Source organism: Eleutherodactylus coqui, chromosome 8 (genome assembly GCF_035609145.1).
Source record: "Eleutherodactylus coqui strain aEleCoq1 chromosome 8, aEleCoq1.hap1, whole genome shotgun sequence".
Taxonomy (NCBI): domain Eukaryota; kingdom Metazoa; phylum Chordata; class Amphibia; order Anura; family Eleutherodactylidae; genus Eleutherodactylus; species Eleutherodactylus coqui.
The window spans coordinates 108,822,453-108,848,429 of NC_089844.1; the positions used below are offsets into that span (position 1 = coordinate 108,822,453).

A 25,977-nucleotide genomic window follows, 5' to 3' on the forward strand; every position below is an offset into this window, starting at 1 on the left:
AGCTGTGAAATGTATGTCACTACTAGAGGTACACAATTATTTTCTTCTTTCTCAATGTATTGGAGTAGTTGATTTCTGGGTATCCTGGTGACTCTTGTGATTTGGTCATCAACTGAGGTGGGATGGTAGCCCTGATTTTTTTAGGATTTTTAAGATGGTATAGATGTTCCTCTCCGTCTGTTGGGTTGGAGCAGATCAGGTTGTATCTAATGGCCTGGCTGAGGACAATGGATTTTTTGATGTGTTTTAGGGTGGAAGCTGTCCTATTTGAGGTATGTGGGCCAATCAATCGGTTTCCGGTATAGGGATGTCTGTATTGAGTTGTTTGGTTGATTTCAGTATATGAGTAGCCTAATGTCAGGTTTATGATGGGATGGAATGCATTAAATCACCTAAGGAATTTTATTAGTTCTTGTTCGGTGTTGGTCGCTGCAGAATAAGTTGGTGCTATACAAATAACAACATTTATTTTACCAGTGTAGTGGAAGTAGGCCAATGGTTTGTTAGGGCAGGAGGCCAGAAAGTCACTCTCCAGTTTACCATGAAAAGGTTGGCATATTGTGGTGCCATTTTACTGCCCATGGCAGTTCCAGTGAGTTTTAGGCAAATCTCTTTGCCAAATGAGAAATAATTGTGTGTGAGGATGAATCTCATGAGTTGTAACACAGATTCAGAGGCATCCCCATTGGCCTCAAGGTGTGCCTGGCAGGCGGTCAGTCCATCTTCATGTTGGATGCTGGAATATAAGGCGCCATCCTAGCATCCATGTCTGTGCCTTGTCATAAGTATGTGTGTATATATATGTATGCCTCTTCGGATATATTTAATTAAGCCTGAGGAAGAACCCTGCGTAGGTTTGAAAGCACGCTATAACATCATGTTAGCCATTAAAAGGTATCATATCTACAAGATTACTTGGTTTCTCTTGCTGGGAACAATCACATTTAACGTCTGAAACAAAATGAGGAACCCATTCCTGTACTTTATTTTAGCATAAATATATAAATTTTAAAAATAAACTATAAATGTAAAAAAATTGTTTTTTCAGCCTTTTACCCCTAATAAAACTAAAAAACTGAAAAAAAAAGTCAGTGAAAAAAAATAAATAAAAAAATAGCCCTATATGTCCCAGTAAAACATACACAACAAAAATAATTTTGGTAGCTGTAGAAAACAAAATAGGGTAGTAAAACCATCACATGGGTAAAATCCCTAAGGCCTCATGTCTACGGGGAAAAGAAGAATTAAAATCCGCAGCGGATCACCTGCATGCGGATCCGCGCCCCATTGGAATGCATTGACCACCCGCGGGTAGATAAATACCCGTGGATGGTCAATAAAAGTGAATTAAAAAAATTCTGGAGCATGAAAAAAAATGAACATGCACCATTTAGGTGCGGGTCTCCCGCAGGCTTCTATTGAAGCCTATGGAAGCCGTCCGGATCCGCAGGAGACCCGCACCTGAATTAAACTCACTTGATCCGGGCGATGCAGATCTTCCTTCCTTTGTGGCAGGATCTTCTCTCTTCGGCCCGGCGGATGTGCCCGGCGCATGCGCGCGGCACGCAACCAGCGTGCTGAGCACATCCGCCGGGCTGAGGAAAGAAGATCCGGCCGCGGCGAAGGGAAGACACGCATGGTCCGCTGCGGGTAAGTTTATTCTTATTTTAATGCCTCATGTCCGCGGGGCAGGAGGGACCCGCTACGGATTCTCCATGGAGAATCCGTAGCGGGCCTGATTTTCCCTGTGGACGTGAGGCCTAAAAAAGTGTCTGATCCTTTAGGACCAAAACACCCTAATCCTTAAAGACTTGGTCTGAACAAACAACTAACTCTAGTAAAATATTAATGGTTTCAGACAAGATTCATTGAGAGTCTAGAGTTTGTTGCATATCTAGTTACAGGATTTCAGGTCCAATATTACCTGTTCTTATTCTAAGCAACTATTCTAATATATATTCAATACATCAGGAAATAAACAGGGATAGTAGATGGAGACTCTAGGGCCTTGTTCACACAGACCTGACAAAATCTGACATGAATCTGACAGTTGAAACTTACATCTGACAGTTTAATTCACAACAAAATTCCAAGGCTTCTGCCACAGGTGTTCATGCGGCTCTGCACATACATTTAGCCCCAGTTAATAGGGAAATCCTTGTGTGATCACCCAAGGTGGATTTCCAGTGGAAACTACGGCAAGAATTGGCACATTTTTTTAATGCAACACAGATTTTGAAATCCGAGCTTAATGAACTACGTTGTGAATTATTGTAGCATTTAATAGAATGCTAAAATGCTGCAGATTATGGCTCAGAATACTCTGGCAAAACCATGGTGAAATTATGCTGTGTGAATGAGATCTTAAAGTGTACCTAACTTTAGAGGATTTCTATTAGAGCATTTCTCTCTTGCATTTTTCGACAGTTTTCCCTTCTGCAGGCCCCATCTCTAATTCTCTGTCTTCTCTGAGCTGCTGAATGGAGACTAGCTGCTATGATATTGCCTATACACTGCACACATAAGAGAGCAGGATGTCTTACTCTCTCTATCTCTTTGTAGCCCACCCTCATAAGTAACATTATCATGTGGGACATTATACAGCAGAACTGAGCAGTGTGATGTGATTTCAGTAGCTGTGAGACTGTAAACACTATTTGCTGCAGTACCTAGAGACTGGCTTCACATAACAACAGGCAGTGGACAGCAACTTAGAAGGAAAGGATACCCTCAGGTGGCCAGCATTTTAGAGAAATGCTTCATCACAAAAAGGTGAATAAAGTGATTTGCACTTTTGCTAGTTCTCACATTGGCTATCATATTAGCACACATTTGTTGAAAAGTTAGTGACATTTTTAAGGAGGAAAACTAAATGCAAGAGTTGGGTCATTGAACCAAACCGAAATAGAGAGCCTAACATCTGCTCTATTACTCTACTGTATTTTAAGTCTGACTTCCTCAGACTGTAATTGCCTTTGTTGTTTGTATTATGGCTAAATTATGTGTTTCATGGTCTTTTAAAAATGCACAATTCTATATATTTTTTAAGAGGTTGGCACTAGAGATGAGCGAACACGTTCGGCTCCGCCCCTTTTTCGCCCGAACACCGAACTTTGCGAACACTTCAGTGTTCGGGCGAAAAAGTTCGGGGGCCGCCGTGGCAGCGCGGGGGGGTGCGGCGGGGAGTGGGGGGGAGAGGGAGAGAGAGAGGGCTCCCCCCTGTTCCCCGCTACTGCCGCCCGCGCCGCCGCGCATCTCCCCGCCCCCCGGCGGCACCCGGACACTTACGCGCGAACACTGCAGTGTTCGGCAAAGCCGGTGTCCGGGTGCGGATGTGTCCGTAACGGACACGTTCGCTCATCCCTAGTTGGCACCCAATTATTTGATCACTGTGCCATTGCCATTTTTGAAAGCAAACTTCAATGACAACATTTGCAGTAAAATGATATGTTCAAACATCCCCTTAGTGGTTTCCAGCTCAATATACAACCAAAGGCTCCATTCCGAGAACAAAAAAAGATCCCAAACTATCTATGAAGTAAAACTCTTCCTCATATCGCTCTACTGAGGTAGACTGTAACTGGAACACTGAATAAAAGAGGTAATTGTTAAGCTCCCCGACTCCCATATGTTCTTCAGGAATTAAAGAAAAATACTTGGCAGTGGATTGGACTGGCCTATTGTTCATTAAAATTCCACTCTTATGGCATTTTTCAGCAGTGGGAAAAACAGTAACTTGAAAATGCATGGTTTAAAGGGGCTTTCCAAGGTATAGTAATATTGTGGAGAGGGCAGCAAATGGTAAAAAAAAAAATAACTAAGTCAAATTCACTGTTACATTTCCCTGCTGGTCCAGTGCAGCCGCTCCCATCCTTACTGCCTGTCTTTGTTGACAAACTGCACAACCCTTTGAAAGACAAGTGGTCAGTATTTCCCAGCTCCCTCCTGACCTGCACCCCTGTTATTCTGTCAGGTCTGTTGGTTAATATTAAGTCCCGTTCAGCTGTTCAAGGACTGCATACATGGCACAAGATGTACACTGGATAGCATTGTTGATCATGGAGCGCATTCTAAATGTGGATTGTACAGATAGATTAGATAAAAGTAATATATGCAAAAATTCAAATACATAAGCAGCAATTAAATAAGAGTGACTGAATCCAAAGTCACTAATCCCAAGTCACACACACAGTACACTAATAGGCCAGTTATATAGGATGATCATCGGTTAAAATGTGTTCAAACAAACTAAATTGAGCGAAAATTGTCCCGTGTAAATGCAAAAACACTGTTTACTATTCATTCACTTCTAGTCAGCATAAAAACTATCGCTGAATTGTGGGATTCTCGTTCAATGTAAATGCTCCCCACTCAGTACTTCACATAGAAGGTGAAACACTGAGTGAGAAGCCCGCGATCCAGCGGTGAAATCTGTCAGTCTAAACGTTCTGCGCGAGCGCTGAGGACCTTAGCGGTGACATTAGCGCTCGTGCAGTTGTTTAGACAACAGTTTTCCTTTGTAAAAGGGCCATTAGAATACAGCACACATGCTCAGTTATGTTTGATTTATATCCCTCTTATATGTAGTACTTCTGCTGCTCCGCTGTTTAGAAAGGACACAGGAAGTTCCACAGATGTATTTTATTAGACCCTGATTGGGTAACCCCACCCCTAATTAATCACCTGTGCAAAGTAATGGAGACTGACACCTACAGATAGACTATATGTAATTTTTAAATGTAGCAATGTTTAACAATATAACTCTCCAATATATCCCCTCAAAACAATTTATTTAATCTCTAGAAAAAAACACACACTATAGCACAATATATTAGCTAAAAGATTACTATGACTTGCTGTAAAACACAAATTAACCAATCCAAATTAAATAGGAAAAGATACTCAGCAATGCCACTAATCACCAAGTCACACACTGAAGACATAGTACACTTAGAATGCAGGATGCACACTCACTTATGCTTGATTTATATACCACCTAGCTAACCCGTCGCGCGTTGCTGCGAAGACAGACATACATACATACATTCGTTTTTATATATGTAGATAACAACCAATCACAGCGCAGCTTTCAAGTTACCTCAGCGGTATAATATATAACAACCAATCACAGTGCAGCTTTTTTATGTTACCTCAGCGGTATAATATATAACAACAAATCGCAGCGCAGCTTTCATGTAACCTCAGTAGTATAAGAAGTAGTAACCAATCACAGCACAGCTTTCATTTTACCTCAGCATTCTCAATATCCAGCAATTGTCAAGCGAAACGTTCGGCGGATGCATCATTTTGTAATTGAACACGCATCCCGTTGCGCATAATGCCTTTTGCTTTCGTGCTTGAGATGGAAATCAAATGATCTTTGTCTGGGGGGCATAACTGTCGACGATACTCGCACGTGCGCCACCTATCGTAGGATAGATGTACTATGCCAGTAATCTTCACAGGAGTGTACTCAACAACTTCCCAAAATTTCATGGTGATCGGATGAATGGTGTAGTAATGCATAAAGGACAGACAGACAGACATACATTCATTTATATATGTATATATATATATATATATAGATGACATCTGGAAGTGAGAGAATTAGATTCCATACGTAAAATTTGGACACTAATTCTTTAGCGCTTAGAATTGTATAATCGAGTTGGGACCCATTAACTTTTCCTATTTATGACATAATCAATGCTTGTGCCAAATTTCAAGTTTCTATGACATCGGGAAGTGAGAAAATTAGATTCCGTACGTAAAATTTGGACGCTAATTCTTTTGCGCTTAGAATTGAAGAATCGAGTTGGGACCCATTATTTTTTCCTATTTATGACATAATCAATGCTCGTGCCAAATTTCAAGTTTCTATGACATCGCGAAGTGAGAAAATTAGATTCCGTACGTAAAATTTGGACGCTAATTCTTTGGCGCATAGAATTGAATAATTGAGTTGGGACCCATTAACTTTTCCTATTTATGACAAAATCAATGCTCGTGCCAAATTTCAAGTTTCTATGACATTGGGAAGTGAGAAAATTAGATTCCGTACGTAAAATTTGGACGCTAATTCTTTGGCACTTAGAATTGAATAATCGAGTTGGGACCCATTAGCTTTTCCTATTAATGACATAATCAATGCTCGTGCCAAATTTCAAGTTTCTATGACATTGGGAAGTGAGAAAATTAGATTCCGTAAGTAAAATTTGGACGCTAATTCTTTGGCACTTAGAATTGAATAATCGAGTTGGGACCCATTAGCTTTTCCTATTAATGACATAATCAATGCTCGTGCCAAATTTCAAGTTTCTATGACATTGGGAAGTTAGAAAATTAGATTCCGTACGTAAAATTTGGCCACTAATTCTTTTGCGCTTGGAATTAAATAATCGGGTTGGGACCCATTAACTTTTCCTATTTATGACATAATTAGGGATGAGCGAACGTGCTCGGCCCCGCCCCTTTTTCGCCCGAATACCGCAATTTTCGAGTACTTCCGTACTCGGGCGAAAAAATTCGGGGGGGCGCCGTGGCGGCGCAGGGGGTTGCAGCGGGGAGTGGGGGGGAGAGGGAGAGAGAGAGGGCTCCCCCCTGTTCCCCGCTGCTACCCCCGGCGCCCCCCGAATCTTTACGCGTGAGTACTGAAGTACTCGAAAATGGCGGTACTCGGGTGCGTAAGTACTCATTACAAGTACGTTCGCTGATCTCTAGACATAATCAATGCTCGTGCCAAATTTCAAGTTTCTATGACATTGGGAAGTGAGAAAATTAGATTCCGTACGTAAAATTTGGACGCTAATTCTTTGGCGCTTAGAATTGAAGAATCGAGTTGGGACCCATTAGCTTTTCCTACTAATGACATAATCAATGCTCGTGCCAAATTTCAAGTTTCTATGACATCGGGAAGTGAGAAAATTAGATTTCGTACATAAAATTTGGTCGCTAATTCTTTTGCGCATAGAATTGAATAATCGAGTTGGGACCTATTAACTTTTCCTATTTATGACATAATCAATGCTCGTGCCAAATTTCAAGTTTCTATGAGATTGGGAAGTGAGAGAATTAGATTCCGTACGTAAAATTTGGACGCTAATTTTTTGGCGCTTAGAATTGAATAATCGGGTTGGGACTGATTACCTTTTCCTATTTATGACATAATCAATGCTCGTGCCAAATTTAATGTTTCTACGACATCGGGAAGTGAGAGAATTAGTGGCAATGATGGAAATCGAACGATCTACGTGTGGGGGGGCGTAACTGTCGACGACGCTCACAGATGCGCAATTTATCATAGAATATTTGTACTATGCCAGTAATCTTCCCAGGAGTGCACTCAACAACTTCCCAAAGTTTCATGGCGATCGGATGAATGGTGTAGTAGCGCATAAAGGACAAACAAACAAACATACATACATTCAATTTTATATATATAGATTATCTGTAATACCTTTGCTCCTTCTCTGTTTGGAAACCCCAAAACAATGCAGAAGTGCTGCATGCTTTTTTTTATCTCCCCGCACCCCCCAAAAAAATGTAATAAGACTGATACAACACATTATATGGACCCTGTAGTGGTGCCATTAAATAATACAACTCTCCCTACTAAAACAAACCCTCATACAACTATGTCAACGTGTTATGTCTCTTGCAATGTGATGATGAAAATCACTTGGTCTTTGAGGCACAAAATAGGTCTGCGCCTAAGGGGTTAAAATACTTAGCAGATACAACTTCTCACTGTCAGCCCACCATCAGGGCTGGGAGTTGCTCTATTTTTCTCCTTATAAGTTATTTGGTCCGATTGTAGACACTATCAGGGACTTTCCAGCGCTTCTAGAGAATTGCCTCTAGTTCTTTGAAGGACTTTATTTAGCTGGAACTTGTTTTCCTATATATAGATTATTCTGTTTCTCTACATTTAGGGATTTTTGTAAGCTGGTTCCTATATGGCTCAATAGTATTTTTGGAGCTTATTAATTACCTTTTTAGCTTATATACTAAGCCTTATCTTCTTGGAACTGGTTGGATCTCTGCACAGTCTCTATTAGGTGATATCCTTATACTTTTATATGGGTGCAGCCGAATATAACATCATACAAAAAAATTAGGTTCCTGATTATTTAGAATTTTTCTAATGAAACGCGTAGAACCAGAAAAAAAAAATCTATTGTTGTGGTCCTATATTATACAAACCACTAGCACAGATAATATTTGAGCATTTTTATCCAATATATTTTTCGCGATGCTCATCTGATTTTTATTACTCTAAAGTCAATGCAGTTATGGAACCGGAACAAATATTTAGTTCATCGTGGTCATAGACCACTAACGTGGAAGGATAGGCAATGTCTTTTTTTATATAATTGTGTTGTTTACCTCACTTTTATAACGAGGTGAATATTATACACGATTATGGTGACTATGATCGTGCATCACATTCTTGATTTTTTTTTTGAGCTAGCATTCTGCCTCCCTAAATCAGGGATATTTTTAATACACTGAACAAGTTGACTGGTTTATGTGCTCTATAATAGGATTTATCCATTCGACTCAGAGTGGGACTTGAACCCGTGCTAGACCCTACTCAATTGTCCTATATTTAGGCAGGGTAGAGTTCGTCCTTTTTTGCTCTGACTATATTTTGTATATGTTAGTCCTATATGTCTGTCTGTCATATGTAGCCCATTATTTTAAAATATCCTGATAAAGTCTGATTTTAGGGTTCGTTCCCATCTGTCATAGGGCTTATTTGAGTTAATTTGGGACCCCTCTGTCTTGGGGAATAATTAAAATACGTAGCCTAGCCACCTAATTCAATCATAAAAGACATGGGAGCAATAGCAATGGTAAAAACCCCACACTGACTGGTTATAGATAATGCTAATATTAATAAATGTGCCCAAGTGTGTCCCACTGTAAAGTTGGATTATCATGCTGATCATCCAAGTAGAAAATTTAGATGCATATGACCATTTTTCGAAAGCTTGAGAATAGAGGAAATAGTTTATGGTATTCCACAAGTATAGTACAACTTATTAGGAACATCTCCACTCTGTCTGTTCCATGCCCATACAGTACAATGATGCTTTGTATTGGGAATGTGAAAGAAGGTTTTGCTGCTTGGTTGGAACTGGTATAAGTAGTAAAGCTAGGAATTACCAGTACTTCCTTTTGACTACTCATTGATTGTAGACACACATAATCACATAGTACTGATTTTTACAAACGTGTACAATCAAAAATTTTGTTTCTCCTTTGCAGGTTTGAACGGTGACCCGGGCCGTTCACAAGCACGGCAGAAAAGAGGAATCTTTGAATTACCTAAAGCCATTGAATGTGGAACTGGCAGGGCTGCTGTGTTGTATCTTAACTATGGATGTTACTGTGGCTTGGGAGGAAAAGGAAGACCAGTAGACTATACAGACTGGTATTTAATTTTATAGCTTACTAGCTTACCCGTCGCGTGTTGCTGCGAAGACAGACAGACATACATTCATTCGTTTTTATATATCTAGATAACAACCAATCACAGCGCAGCTTTCATGTTACCTCAGTGGTATAATATATAACAACCAATCACAGCGCAGCTTTCATGTTACCTTAGCAGTATAAAATATAACAACCAATCACAGCGCAGCTTTCATATTACCTCAGCAGTAAGAGAAATAACAACCAATCACAGCGCAACTTTTATTCTGCCTCAGCAATATAAAAAATAGCAACCAATCACAGCGCAGCTTTCATGTTACCTCTGTGGTATTATATATAGCAACCAATCACAGCGCAGCTTTCATGTTACCTCAGTGGTATAATATATAACAACGAATCGCAGCACAGCTTTCATGCAACCTCAGTAGTATAAGAAGTAGCCACCAATCACAGCACAGCTTTCATGTTACCTCAGCATTCTCAATATCCAGCAATTGTCTTGCGAAACGTTCGGCGGATGCATCATTTTCTGGTTGAACACTCATCCCGTTGCTCGTAATGCCTTTTGCTTTTGTGCTTGAGATGGAAATCAAACGATCTTTGTCTGGGGGGCATAACTGTCGACGGCACCTATCATAGGATAGTTGTACTATGCCTATAATCTTCCCAGGAGTGTACTCAGCAGCTTCCCAAAGTCTCATGGCAATTGGATGAATGGTGTAGTAATGCATAAAGGACAGACAGACATACATTCATTCATTTATATATATCAGGAAGTGAGAGAATTAGATTCCGTACGTAAAATTTGGACGCTAATTCTTTTGCGCATAGAATTGAATAATGGAGTTGGGACCCATTAGCTTTTCCTATTTATGACATAATCAATGCCCGTGCCAAATTTCAAGTTTCTATGTGAGAAAATTACATTCCGTACGTAAAATTGGGACGCTAATTCTTTGGCGCATAGAATTGAATAATCGAGTTGGGACCCATTAGCTTTTCCTATTTATGACATAATCAATGCTCGTGCCAAATTTCATGTTTCTACAACATCGGGAAATGAGAGAATTAGTGGCAATGATGGAAATCGAACGATCTACGTGGGGGGGTCGTAACTGTCGACGACGCACGCACGTGCGCCATTTATCGTAGCATAAATGTACTATGCCTATAATCTTCCCAGGAGTGTACTCAACAACTTCCCAAAGTTTCATGGCGATCGGGTGAATGGTGTAGTAGCGCATAAAGGACAAACAGACAGACAGACACACAGACAGACACGCATACATTCAATTTTATATATATAGATGTGTTGGGTATGATGTATTGTTATGGTGGGCAGTGCTGAGCATTACATGTCATCCACCTGGTTTAACATGTTGTACCATCCAATCCATTGTATATCCAGAAGATAAGTAGTGCTAGAGATGCCAAACAGTTGTTTTCCCCCTCTGTCTATGGTAATACAAGGCGATAGCTTTCTGCCATGCAAGTGTTTGGCTGCTAGCTATCAACAATGTATGGCCCATCTTAAAGTGGTTTTCCAAGTATTTTTTTTAAAGTGTAGCTGATCAAAACTTTTGACATGCTTCTATGACATGTAAAAGTTAGTTGAAAGTGCAGCTACCCTGTAACACAGCTGGCCTTTCCAAAAAGTAATAAAACAACTTGTACTCCCCTGTCCTGGGTCCCTGCTGCTCCAGTTACAATCACTGACTTCAGCGGTCACTGACTGCAGTCTGTAATCAGAGCGCCAGTTGGGAGAACAGAGGTGCGGTGCTGGAGCTGTAGGGATCTGTAACAGGTGAGTATAGTCTAGTTTATTTTGGGGGGAGGGGGGGGCAAGGCCAGCTTTATTAAAAAAATACTTGAAACCCCCTTTAAAGGGGTTATCCCTCAAGCCCAAGTTATCACCTATTCGCAGGATAAGAGATAATTTGCTGATCGCTGCGGATCCGACCACTCAAACCCTCACCAATCCTGAGAATGAGGGACCAGTGGCTTCTCACAATGAAGGCAGTGACACTTGTAAATCACCACCTCATTATGCAATATGATTGCCGGAGATAGCTACGTAACAATAGAAAATGCAGCCATATTGGTGGTCATCCCTAAAAATAGCTTCTCATAAAACAAATGTTATTTTGGCAGCATATTCAAGAGATAAAGTGGCAATTTAGCAGGAAACTAATTACAGGGTGACAACCAATATGGCCATTGTCACTTTTAAAAAAATAGCTGCTACAACAAAACAGAAACAGTCCGTAAGAGTGGTTTCACATCTGCATCAGAACCTCTGGCTGGAGGTTCCATCACAGATGTGGCTGGAAATACCAGAAGAAAAAGCACTACATGCAGCACTTTTTCTTCTCTCCAAAAGGCAGCCAACTGGGCGGAAAGCGGTCAGCTCACATTATAGTCAATGGGGGTCCATCTGGCATTGTTCAGTTCCAGAGATGGAACCGTTCAGCTATAGGAATTCCCCTTTCCTGCTTCCTGAAAGTGGAATCCCCAGCACAGGTGTGAAAGTACCCTAAGTAAAGCAAACAGAGCTGGCATACTTTTCCTTTACTACTATTTGTTCCCTTTTTTTTCTTTTAATTTGTATTGTTACAGTTATGTACCAGTGAAGTGAATTCTCTAAGCCATAGTCTGTTTGGCACTGGTTAGACCAGAATGCGGAGTCTAAGAGATTCCCTGGTCTTTACATTTAGGGTGCTTTCACCCGGGCCTGAATTAGCTCACATTACGCACCAAAAGCCACAGCTTAATTTATTGCTGTAAATTCCATCCAAAGCCCCCAAGTCTCGTACAATGAGCGGGTACAGCCGCACACAAAAGAAACACCCAAAAGGGTGAGGTGGATAAACTGCAAGCCACAAGGAGAGTTCGAACCACAAGACTGCAATAGCAATTTGAATATAGTTGGATATAGTGGCAGCATGAGCAGAAAATCAATTTCTGATTTAAAAAAAAAAAAAAAAGTTGCAAAAAGCTTTATTAATCCATGGTCAGAATAAAAAGTAAGCAAGCTACGTTTTGGACATATTGGGCCTTTTTCAAGCTTTTTTTAATCAAGAAATTGATTTTCTGCTCATGCTGCTACTTTATCCAACTATATTCAAAGCCCGCAAGTCTCATTGTGGATTTTGATACAGAATTGCCTGCACAATTCCTCATCACAATCCACACAAAGAATTGACTATGGCTTGCGATGCATCCTGTGGCCTAATTCTGCCTGTGTGAAAGGGGAGTCTGTCAATAGTTTTGGCAATACAAAACTGTTAACAGCGCTTTATAGGGACAGGTCAGCAGGGTTAAAGCATCCCTGTGTGTATGATATTAGTATAATCATAGCTAATAAACCTTCATTCTACTCCGCACAGTGCCACAAATATTATGAGGGCTTCTGCCTGAAGTGCTCTGCTCTCACTCGTTGAGTTGCTCCACAACTGTAATGAACAGCTCTTTAACTGCCGCAAAGAGCTATGGACTTTGCTATAGGAGGATTCCTGGATCTCAGGATCCATAATAGTCATGGAGTTGCAGCGGTAGTGCTGATACAGTTATAGTGTAGACCAAGAGGGAGGTCACAGGAGATCAGGAGTGGCCATCGGCAGATGTCATGGTCGCCCACCAGGACACAGCACTGGACCTGAGTAAGGCAAGTGTTCACCATGATCCACAAGGCCTTGTCTTCTTATGTAGTGGAGGGACAATCACACTCCACTACCATAACGTGTATGTGCTGTTCCGCACCTACTAAAGCTATGCTTACGTCATTACATAACTTTAGTTTACAGTCTATAAAAAATGAAAAACATCTGATTATCCTCTGAAATGTAGCATAACCTACGTCTGAACCCTCGATAACTCGGCTGCATAAATGGACTTTGCAGATAAGTCCATCATTGTAATGAACATTCTGTAAGTTTGGTTTGGCGGTGGTACAAGCAGTCACGTGAGCATTTACTGGCGTCACTCGAAAAGGTTGCTTTTAAACATATAATTTGTTGTGCGCATTTTCGTTCACCGTGCAAAAGAACACGAAGCAGAAAACAAGTATTAATAAAAATGTGTTCTATAACCCTGTGTATTATTTTGCCTGTGTGACATCAATCCCATTTCTAATATCGTCTCTTTATAGGTGCTGCTATAAACATGACTCCTGCTATGGAATAGCAGAACGCTGTGGTTGCCATCCTCATTTTAATAGCTATAAGTGGAAATGTGTCAATCGCACCGTAATATGTGGTAAGAAAATGTATCAGAATGTCAAAATGCAAGATTTCTGGGGAGTAGACAGCAGTTGAGGTGCTAGATGAAGTCACAAGAACTGTTAAAACAATTTTTTGAATTTGCATAGTTTTTTGAAAATTCTTCTCTTACATACTTGCTATAGTGCCCCAAGTGGTCTTTTAATTCCTTCTCAGAATGTCCACAAAGGGAGGTTTTAGATGGGACAAGTGTCAAGGGTCAAGCATTTGAAGGAATGCTGCCATCCAGTAAGTGGCGCTGCAGAAGTATTGTTCCAGCTTCCTTATTTGCATATTACCCAGAGGAGCATGGATGACCTTGTAATTCTCCCCACTCATTTTCTTGGTGCTCTCCCTAAGGAGAGATGTTACCCCTACTGACTCCTGTGACACGGATAGTAAAGTCAATTATTCACTCAAATGACCGATTACTGTTGACTGTCGGCCCAAGTACATACTGGCTGAATCAAAGGGAATGACTAGTGAGCGACTACTCATCAGTCTAAACAGGCAGTCGTTCACGTTGGAACTGCTGCCTCTTTGCAGTGAATGGAGGTGGGCGGCCGGAAGGGATCTTCAATGTTAATCGACTCCATTCACTGAATGACTATTACTCCTGTATGAAATCACAGATGTCAGGAGCTGTAACATCTCTCCTGAGGGAGAGCACCAAGAAGGTGAGTGAAGAGATTTACAAGGCCATCCATGCTCCTCTGGGTAATATGCAAATAAGGAAAATGGAACAATACCTCTGCAGCATCACTTACTGGATGGCAGCATTCCTTTAAATGCTTGACCCTTGACACTCGTCCCATCTAAATCCACCCTTAGGCCGCCTGCACACGGGCGGAAATCCCGCCGCGGGATTTCCGCCACTGAAAGTTTGCATAGGAGTGCATTACAATACGGCCGCGGTTTGGCAGCACGAAATCTCGCGCGGCAAACAAACCGCGGCATGTCCTATTTTTGTGTGGGGCACGCACTCACCCGGCCGCCGGCTCCGGTCTGCGCATGCGCCGGCTGCGCGGCAGCCGGCACATGAAAGAGCCGGCGCCGCCAGGCGCGGGTGAGTACGCGCTCGTCCCTGCAGGGTCTCGGGTCGGGTCCCGCGGCGAGAATTCTCGCTGCCGGATCCGACCCGCTCGTCTGCAGGCGGCCTTAGTGGACATTCTGAGAAGTAATTAAAAGACCACTTGGTGCACTATAGCAAGTATATACCAGAAGAATTTTCAAAAAATGATTCCAATTAAAAAATTTGTTTTAACAGTGATTTCACATAGGAGTAGTAGTCATTCACGAATGGAGGCGGATCACATTGGAGATCTCTTCTGGCCGCCTACCTTCATTCACTGCAAAGAGGCAGCAGTTCCAACATGAATGACTGCCTGTTTAGACTGATGAAAAGTCGCTCACTAACCGTTCCGCTTCAGTCAGCCAGTATGTACTTGGGCCAACAGTCACCAATAATCGGTCATTTAAGTAATTAATTGGCTTACTATCCGCCTGCGTAAAAGCACCCTGATGCGTTCAGTGGTGGTCACATATACCCAGTAGCTCAGTCTCACCGCCCAGAAGCTTTTGCATATGGGCAACGGGGTGATTTTTGTTATTGTGTAGGTTAGCCAGTAAGAAATGGTACACTAGTAGTGGCCTATTCTCACCAAAACTGGACACATTAAGTAGAGATTCCTAAAAGGTGAACCAAAAATTTCTGGTGTTCAAATTGAAGAAAATGTTATTTAATATATAGTCATGTGACACCCCTTTAAACAACATTTTTGAACATAAAAAAACATGTAGTAGCACTGTATGAAGTTCTATACTAAACCTACTTAAAGTCATTAGGTTCATTGTGACCCTGCTGAAGTGAACACATGGCACTGTAGGCTTTAGAGCTCATAACAAATTAGTAATTACACTCCCAGTAATTTTTATCTCCACTTGCTTCTCCAAACACATGGGTTTCTGGACTGTTTATAGCAAGCACTTCCGTATGGTTAGTTGTGAGAGGCGTTTAGTGCACAGCAGAAGAAACCACTTATAGTAATTACAGTTCATTTTGATGAGAAACATGTAGTTTTCCACAAATGTGGTTCAACTCGGATATTCCTTTATTCTACCTTTTTCATCCCTGCGTGTTATTTTCATTTTGTAAGATATAAATAGGTTATACATCATCTTTATTGCCAGTCTAAGCCATTTAACCCTTAAAAAAAGAAATCTGAACCAAATACCCCTCCCCCCCCCCCCTCCCAAGGATAAAATTGCAATTGTTAAAAAGGTTGTCTGGGACTTTTGCCATTGATGAGCTATCCTCAGGATAACTTATCAAGTGTTGATCAGCAGAAGGTTTACTGCTCAGGATAGCCCGTAAATTAGCTGTTTGCCAGGTCAGCTGTCATTGCTGCCAGCACTGGAAGCAGATAGCGCTGTTAACATTGTAGTGGTCAGGGTTGGTACAAGCAAAGCTCCTGTTGAATTCAATGGGGTCTGTGCCTGCAGTACCAACCAGGGCTGCTGCAATGTTGATAGTGCTATCTGCTTCCAGATTTGTTAGCACTAGAGATGAGCGAACACCAAAATGTTCGGGTGTTCGTTATTCGGAACGAACTTCCCGCGATGTTCGAGGGTTCGTTTCGAACAACGAACCCCATTGAAGTCAATGGGCGACCAGAGCATTTTTGTATTTCGCCGATGCTCGCTAAGGTTTTCATGTGTGAAAATCTGGGCAATTCAAGAAAGTGATGGGAATGACACAGAAACTGATAGGGCAGGCGAGGGGCTACATGTTGGGCTGCATCTCAAGTTCACAGGTCCCACTATTAAGCCACAATACCGGCAAGAGTGGGCCCCCCCCCCCTCCCAACAACTTTTACTTCTGAAAAGCCCTCATTAGCATGGCATACCTTTGCTAAGCACCACACTAGCTACAACAAAGCACAATCACTGCCTGGATGACACTCCGCTGCCACTTCTCCTGGGTTACATGCTGCCCAACCGCCCCCCTCCCCCCCACAGCGCACACCAAAGTGTCCCTGCGCAGCCTTCAGCTGCCCTCATGCCACGCCACACTCATGTCTATTTAGAAGTGCGTCTGCCATGAGGAGGAACCGCAGGCACACACTGCAGAGGGTTGGCATGGCTAGGCAGCGGCCCTCTTTAAAAGGGGCGGGGCGATAGCCCACAATGCTGTACAGAAGCAATGAGAAATAGAATCCTGTGCCACCGCCATCAGGAGCTGCACACGTAGGCATAGCAATGGGGAACCTATGTGCCACACACTATTCATTCTGTCAAGGTGTCTGCATGCCCCAGTCAGACTGGTAATATGTACCTTAACAGTAACCGCGTTGGTGGTAATGTGGTGGTGACTGCGGACCTAGTAGCGCGGTTGTATTTTGTTGATTTTCGGAATGCGGCCAGGATTAAGTGGGCCGTGGCGGGGGGATGGTGTGGGGGCTCTCTTGTTGTGTCGGTAAAGGTGAAATTCTTGGACTGCCACCAGACGAACCAATGCAAAGGCATTTGCCAAGAATGTTTTCCCTGTTGGAGGAGGAGGGGGATGTTTTTGAGGCACTACGTGTCCTCTCCACGTGTCCGTGGTTATATGCACCTTTACAGTAACCGCGTTGGTGGTAATGTGGTGGTGACTGCGGACCTAGTAGCACGGTTGTATTTTGTTGGTTTTCGGAATGCGGCCAGGATTAAGTGGGCCGTGGCGGGGGGATGGTGTGGGGGCTCTCTTGTTGTGTCGGTAAAGGTGAAATTCTTGGACTGCCACCAGACGAACCAATGCAAAGGCATTTGCCAAGAATGTTTTCCCTGTTGGAGGAGGAGGGGGATGTTTTTGAGGCACTACCTGTCCTGTCCACGTGTCCGTGGTTATATGCACCTTTACAGTAACCGCGTTGGTGGGAAATGGCCTCGCCGCCATCATGTCTTTGGGAAGCCTCTGTTTCCACACCCCAGAGACATACCATTAGCAGCGGTATAGGCAGAGCCCAGAATTCGTAACATTTCAGCCGTAGCATTAGGACAGGCCCCACTAACATATCACTAGCAGCATTATAGGAGGAGCGCAGTCTTCGTTCCATGTCAGCAATAGTAGCACTCAAGACAGGCCCCAGTAACAATTCCGAAGCAGCAGTATAGCGGGAGCGCAGTCTTCGTTCCATGTCAGCAATAGTAGCACTCAAGACAGGCCCCAGTAACAATTCCGAAGCAGCAGTATAGCGGGAGCGCAGTCTTAGTTCCATTTCAGTAGCCTTAGTATAGCCAAGGCCCAAGTTACATTTATGTAGCTAAAGTGTACGCCAACCCCACACACCTTTCTGTACCATGAGTGCAGGCGAAGAACATACAAATTGCTATGATTACACTGTAGGTGAGGGCCCCAAAAATTTGGTGTACCAACAGTACTAATGTACCTCAGTAAAAATTGGCCATGCCCAACCAAGATGGCAGGTGAATCGCTTTGGTTAATGTGGCTTAAGTGGTAACTAGGCCTGGAGGCAGCCCAGTGTAACGAAAAATTGGTTCAAGTTAAAGTTCCAACGCTTTTAAGCGCATTGAAACATATAAAAATTGTTCAGAAAAATTATTTGAGTGAGCCTTGTGGCCCTAAGAAAAATTGCCCGTTCAGCGTGATTACGTGAGGTTTCAGGAGGAGGAGCAGGAGGAGTAGGAGGAATATTAGACACAGATTGATGAAGCAGAAATGTCCCCGTTTTGGATGGTGAGAGAGAACGTAGCTTCCATCCGCGGGTGCAGCCTACGTATTGCTTACGTATCGCTGCTGTCCGCTGGTGGAGAACAGAAGTCTGGGGAAATCCAGCCTTTGTTCATCTTGATGAGTGTTAGCCTGTCGGCACTGTCGGTTGACAAGCGGCTACGCTTATCTGTGATGATTCCCCCAGCCGCACTAAACACCCTCTCCGACAAGACGCTAGCCGCAGGACAAGCAAGCACCTCCAGGGCATACAGCGCTAGTTCAGGCCACGTGTCCAGCTTCGACACCCAGTAGTTGTAGGGGGCAGAGGCGTCACCAAGGATGGTCGTGCGATCCGCTACGTACTCCCTCACCATCCTTTTACAGTGCTCCCGCCGACTCAGCCGTGACTGGGGAGCGGTGACACAGTCTTGGTGGGGAGCCATAAAGCTGGCCAGGCCCTTAAAGACTGTTGCACTGCCTGGGATGTACATGCTGCTCGATCTGCTACCTTGCCCTCGGTACTGCGCCTTCTGCCACTAGCGCTGTCGGCTGGGAATTTTACCATCAGCTTGTCCGCAAGGGTCCTGTGGTATAGCAACACTCTCGAACCCCTTTCCTCTTCGGGAATGAGAGTGGGCAGGTTCTCCTTATACCGTGGATCGAGCAGTGTGTACACCCAGTAATCCGTCGTGGCCAGAATGCGTGCAACGCGAGGGTCACGAGAAAGGCATCCTAACATGAAGTCAGTCATGTGTGCCAGGGTACCTGTACGCAACACATGGCTGTCTTCACTAGGAAGATCACTTTCAGGATCCTCCTCCTCCTCCTCCTCCTCCTCCTCCTCCTCAGGCCATACACGCTGAAAGGATGACAGGCAATCAGCCGGTGTACCGTCAGCAGCGGGCCAAGCTGTCTCTTCCCCCTCCTCCTCATCCTCCTCATGCTCCTCCTCCTCCTCCTGTACGCGCTGAGAAATAGACAGGAGGGTGCCCTGACTATCCAGCGGCATACTGTCTTCCCCCGCCCCCGTTTCCGAGCGCAAAGCAGCTGCCTTTATGGTTTGCAGGGAATTTCTCAAGATGCATAGCAGAGGAATGGTGACGCTAATGATTGTAGCATCGCCGCTCACCACCTGGGTAGACTCCTCAAAATTACCAAGGACATGGCAGATGTCTGCCAACCAGGCCCACTCTTCTGAAAGGAATTGAGGAGGCTGACTCCCACTGCGCCGCCCATGTTGGAGTTGGTATTCGACTATAGCTCTACGCTGTTCATAGAGCCTGGCCAACATGTGGAGCGTAGAGTTCCACCGTGTGGGCACGTCGCACAGCAGTCGGTGCACTGGCAGCTTAAAGTGGTGTTGCAGGGTGCGCAGGGTGGCAGCGTCCGTGTGGGACTTGCGAAAATGTGCGCAGAGCCGGCGCGCCTTTACGAGCAGGTCTGACAAGCGTGGGTAGCTTTTCAGAAAGCGCTGAACCACCAAATTAAAGACGTGGGCCAGGCATGGCACGTGCGTGAGGCTGCCGAGCTGCAGAGCCGCCACCAGGTTACGGCCGTTGTCACACACGACCATGCCCGGTTGGAGGCTCAGCGGCGCAAGCCAGCGGTCGGTCTGCTGTGTCAGACCCTGCAGCAGTTCGTGGGCCGTGTGCCTCTTATCGCCTAAGCTGAGTAGTTTCAGCACGGCCTGCTGACGCTTGCCCACCGCTGTGCTGCCACACCGCGCGACACCGACTGCTGGCGACATGCTGCTGCTAACACATCTTGATTGCGAGACAGAGGAGGAGGAGGAGGGTGCTTTAGTGGAGAAAGCATACACCTCCGCAGATACCACCACCGAGCTGGGGCCCGCAATTCTGGGGGTGGGTAGGACGTGAGCGGTCCCGGGCTCTGACTCTGTCCCAGCCTCCACTAAATTCACCCAATGTGCCGTCAGGGAGATGTAGTGGCCCTGCCTGCCTGTGCTTGTCCACGTGTCCGTAGTTAAGTGGACCGTGGCAGTAACCGCGTTGGTGAGGGCGCGTACAATGTTGCGGGAGACGTGGTCGTGCAGGGCTGGGACGGCACATCGGGAAAAGTAGTGGCGACTGGGAACTGAGTAGCGCGGGGCCGCCGCCTCCATGATACTTTTGAAGGACTCCGTTTCCACAACCCTATACGGCAGCATCTCAAGGCTGATGAATTTTGCTATGCGGACGGTTAACGTTTGAGCGTGCGGGTGCGTGGCGGCGTACTTGCGCTTGCGCTCCAACAGTTGCGCAAGCGACGACTGGACGGTGCGCTGAACTACACTGCTGGATGGGGCCGAAGACAGCGGAGGTGAGGGTGTGGGTGCAGGCCAGGAGACGGTAGTGCCTGTGTCCTGAGAGGGGGGTTGCATCTCAGTGGCAGGTTGGGGCACAGGGGGAGAGGCAGGGGTGCAAACCGGAGGCGCTGAACGGCCTTCGTCCCACCTTGTGGGGTGCTTGGCCATCATATGTCTGCGCATGGTGGTGGTGGTGAGGCTGTTGGTGGTGGCTCCCCGGCTGAGCTTTGCGCGACAAAGGTTGCACACCACTGTTCGTCGGTCGTCAGGCGTCTCTGTGAAAAACTGCCAGACCTTAGAGCACCTCGGCCTCTGCAGGGTGGCATGGCGCGAGGGGGCGCTTTGGGAAACACTTGGTGGATTATTCGGTCTGGCCCTGCCTCTACCCCTGGCCACCGCACTGCCTCTTGCAACCTGCCCTGCTGATGCCCTTGACTCCCCCTCTGAAGACCTGTCCTCCTGAGTAAGCGTTGCACACCAGGTGGGGTCAGTCACCTCATCGTCCTGCTGCTCTTCCTCCGAATCCTCTGTGCGCTGCTCCCTCGGACTTACTGCCCTTACTACTACCTCACTGCAAGACAACTGTGTCTGATCGTCATCGTCCTCCTCACCCACAGAAAGTTGTTGAGACAGTTGGCGGAAGTCCCCAGCCTCTTCCCCCGGACCCCGGGAACTTTCGAATGGTTGGGCATCAGTGACGATAAACTCCTCTGGTGGGAGAGGAACCGCTGCTGCCCAATCTAAGCAGGGGCCCGAGAACAGTTCCTGGGAGTGTTCCCGCTCCTGAGCAGGTGTCATTGTAGTGGAGTGAGGAGGCTGGGAGGAAGGAGGAGCAGCAGACAGAGGATTCGGATTTGCAGCAGTGGACGGCGCAGAACTGCGGGTTGACGATAGGTTGCTCGAAGCACTTTCTGCCATTCAGGACAGGACCTGCTCACACTGCTCATTTTCTAATAACCGTCTCCCGCGTGGACCCATTAATTGGGCGATGAATGTGGGGACGCCAGAAACGTGCCTCTCTCCTAATCGCGCAGCAGTCGGCTGCGACACACCTGGATCAGGAGCTCGGCCTGTGCCCACACCCTGACTTGGCCCTCCGCGTCCTCAGCCGCGTCCACGTCCTCTAGGCCTACCCCTATCCCTCAGCATGCTGTATTACCAGTGATTTGATTTCACAGGCAGGAAATAAATTGGCGCAAGACTGCAGGCCAAATATAATTTTTTTCCCTTTTTTGAAAACGAAAGGCCCCACTGCCTCTAGTGAATGTATAATCTAAGTTTAATAACTGTGCTGTTTTCCTGCTAATGTGTCACAGAACGTGAGGGTAGCAGAGTTATTAACTGTGGCAGAGCAGGTATTTTTTTTCCCAATTAAGGAAAGCAAATGGCGAAGCCAGGAGTAAAACGTAGCTGGGTGCGTCTGATTTTTAAAGGTTGCACACGCAGCCGACACGTGTCCACCGCCCTTAGGACGGACAGAGGCAGGACAAATAGAATTATTTTCCGTTTTTTTGCACCAAAAGGCAGCACTGCGTATAGTCAATGAACATGAGAAGTTTAATAACTGTGCTGTTTTCCTGCTAATGTGGCATAGAACGTGAGGGTAGCAGAGTTATTAACTGTGGCAGAGCAGGTATTTTTTTTCCCAATTAAGGAAAGCAAATGGCGAAGCCAGGAGTAAAACGTAGCTGGGTGCGTCTGATTTTTAAAGGTTGCACACGCAGCCGACACGTGTCCACCGCCCTTAGGACGGACAGAGGCAGGACAAATAGAAATATTTTCCGTTTTTTTGCACCAAAAGGCAGCACTGCGTATATTCAATGAATAATAACTGTGTTGTGGCCCTGCCTACACAATTCTTTCCCTGCAGTATCAATGGAGGGTGCAATGCTCTGCAGAGGCGATTTTGAGAAGTAAAAAAAAATGCAGCACAGCTAACAGCAGCCTGGACAGTACTGCACACGGTTAAATATGGCCCTAGAAAGGACCGTTGAGGTTCTTGAAGGCTACACTCACTCCTAACACTCTCCCTGCCTATGCAGCACTTCTGTCCCTAATGCCGGGTGCAACGCTCTGCAGAGGCGATTTTGAGAAAAAAAAAATTGCCACTGCTAACAGCAGCCAACACACAGCTATCAGTGGCCCTAATAAGGACCTTTGGGGGGTCTTGAAGCCTACACTAACTACCAATTCTTTCCCTACAGCAGCTCCGGTACAAACAGCACTGTCCCTCATCTAACTCACCAGGCATCTGAGGCGAGCCGCGGGAGGGGCCGACTTTTATATTAGGCGGACACCTGATCTTCCCAGCCACTCACTGCAGGGGGTGGTATAGGGCTTGAACGTCACAGGGGGAAGTTGTAATGCCTTCCCTGTCTTTCAATTGGCCAGAAAAGCGCGCTAACGTCTCAGGGAAGGAAGTGAAAGTAACTCGAACACCGCATGGTGTTCGTTACGAATAACGAACATCACGAACACCCTAATATTTGCACGAATATCAAGCTCGGAAGAACACGTTCGCTCATCTCTAGTTAGCACGTATAGCCAGCCTGGCAAACAGCTGATAGTCGGGGATCCAGAGCAGAAAAACCCTGCCAATAAACTATTGATGACCTACTATTCCTGACAATAGGTCATCATGCAGCGGCCAAGTCCTGACTTTTATTGGGGAGACAGCGGGGAACACGATGGTGGGTCATGATGGGTCTACTGTCTTTTCCCAGAACATTGTGGCCATGACACATGTATGCTAGGTAGAGTATGGCCAATATCTTAACATAGGAGCAACATAAGGGCATGAAGATATCAGGTCAAACTACCCATATGTTCCATGAGTGATATATACACAAGTCCTGTTAGGACAGTGGAGAAAGTCCTGGCACATTGTGGGATACGCCTGAAACATGTCAGTCCAATATCAGAGCCACCGTGTACACTTGGGAGATATGAGAGCCACAAATAAACACAGTTGCCAAAATGTGACACTCACAACCATTAGTTGTACCTTGCGGAGTCGGAAATTTAGGAGACCATCGTTGACTTTTGGTGAAGTTGCCAAAGCATTCCAACATGGAGTCTGAATGGTTATACTTCTGAGTGTGACAACTAGTTCTGTAGCCAGGGATCCGCCCAGTGCAATTACATCCCCACAAATGGGAATGGCTTTAAAAAAACCAAAAAAAAGCAAATTAAAATTTTAAATCTTTTTTCCGGTAATCTTTTTCCATTCTTCTTCTGCTGCCCATTTTTGGTGAAAAAACAATGATACAAAATGTCCCTAATCCTATAGAGAAGTTTGTACGTATACAATGTCTTAGTTGAAAGCATGGCAGCACAAGTGGATGTTGCTTTCCACAAAGGAATGTAGATCTACTTCCACCATGTTAATGTACAAGCAGGGGAATAAAACGTTTGGCAAATATAACAAGATGCTTCATCTAGGAAACCACAATGGCCGCATGTTTACTGAATAAACATTTTGTTTTTTTCAGAGCCGACAAATGATGTGTGTCAGAATAGAGCGTGCAAATGTGACAAAGACTTAGCAAGATGCCTACAGAAAGCACCTTATAAAGTAAAGCATTTTTGGTATCCCGATTCCTTGTGTGTGGCATAAAATCCACAATGCAACTACCATGATGACTGATACAAGAGGGAACGTAGTCCTTAATGCTTTTGGTAATGTAACAGATTTCTGTATAAACTGAAAACTACAAATACAATGGATCATGCCCCAATAACTATAGTTACATGCAAAGAAGTGCCAAACAGATGCTCCAGACCATAGTGCCTCCCTTAGGCTGTTTTCCCACGGCTGAGAGAATCTCACATGAATATGAACCCCATTCTTTTAAATGGGTCATACATATGTGCGATTTTGTTTCCCACATCCCAGTGCGGGAAACAAAACGTGGCCACTGTATCTTTAGGCGTAGCACCAGACCACGCGCTAGGTACATGCGAGTGCAATGCAATGTCTACCCATTGTTAGCTGCGCTGGAGGATCGCTACTTCCCCGAAGTGATTTGAGGTAGTTTTGGAAATTGCATGTTGGCAAGTGTAATATCTGTCTGTGAATCATGGCCAGATATCGCACTCGCCCGTGTGAAGATAGCCTTAGTGTCTACATAATGAAATGGTACTCCCAACATAGTAATCTTGTCCCCCTTTGTGCCCTCTGAGTGCCTCACCCTTATAGTGCCCCCTTAGTACTCTTCCCACAGTAGAAAACCCCCCTTAGTGCCTCACTGCCCCCACACAGTAAAAGTGCCCTTGTTAGGAACCAAGGACACCCTACTGCAGGAGGTCTAGGTACATCCCACACTAGTGACAGTGCTCGGGGTACAAGAGAGACCAGCATAACAGTTACACAGTACAGAAGGGAGAGTCAATATCTCACTTCTCTAACATTGTATTCAACTGTATGGTTGAAAGGTGTGCAAGGGATTGATTTTTAACTGTGCAACACCCCCATTCCCCCTCCATACACTGCTGCATTGATTTCACTCTTGCCGTGGCTATGGATAATTAAATAGGGCAGCACTCTCTTTTACCTCAAGATGCTTTAAAAGAGCATTTTATAAAGGCTTGTCAATAGCACAAAATCAGAGCATCACTAAAAAATTAGGCCACTTTCATGTTAAACCAGTATTATTTGCGGTTCAAATAAACCAAACCAACCACTGTAGGGTTCTATGGTGCTCCTAGTTTGGTTTACTTGCATTGGGGTGGTTTCTAGGTCTTGTGGACTGACCACTGCCATGCAAATGTAACTACATTTCGGCTGCTGCATCGCAGCATTAGTATTCAATCTCTCAGCAAGTTGCCAATTTTGTTGGGTACTTCTTCGCACTAATGAACATGGGGCTGTCTTCTTACAGATCCCCACCACTGAAACATTCTGGCCAGTCTCCATTTCCTCATGATACAAAATTTATATGTCTGCTATACACTGCACTAACCTGTCTTTACATGTAATTACCTTGCGTTTGACAATATATGTATATCTTGCTCCATGGAAATGTATTTTCCTTTAGAATTAAAATATCTCAATTAAACAATAATGTGTTTTATTACAGCTTCGAATGTAAGCCAATGTCAAGATGAGTGTGCTCTGTTCTTAAGGACCTAGACCAAACATGGTCATAGAGTTCAGCATTCAGTTACTGGGCCTCATACAGGAGGTGCCAATATAGTAGGATTTGACATTAAATCCATTTTACCAACAAAGCAACATCAAATCAAATTAAGCTATGGCCACATTAAGG

General features: G+C 44.7%; 1 protein-coding gene across 1 annotated transcript in view; it reads left to right on the plus strand.

The window, feature by feature from the left end:
* Positions 1–24,617, plus strand: part of PLA2G10 (phospholipase A2 group X) — a 35,920-nt gene extending 11,303 nt beyond the window's left edge. Inside the window, exons 2-4 of the mRNA XM_066576194.1 lie at positions 9,271–9,436; positions 13,586–13,692; positions 24,202–24,617. Of these exons, the coding sequence (XP_066432291.1) occupies positions 9,271–9,436; positions 13,586–13,692; positions 24,202–24,326 (398 nt within the window). The 3' untranslated portion in view covers positions 24,327–24,617. The remainder of the gene's footprint in view (positions 1–9,270; positions 9,437–13,585; positions 13,693–24,201) is intronic.
* Positions 24,618–25,977: the final 1,360 nt, after the last annotated feature.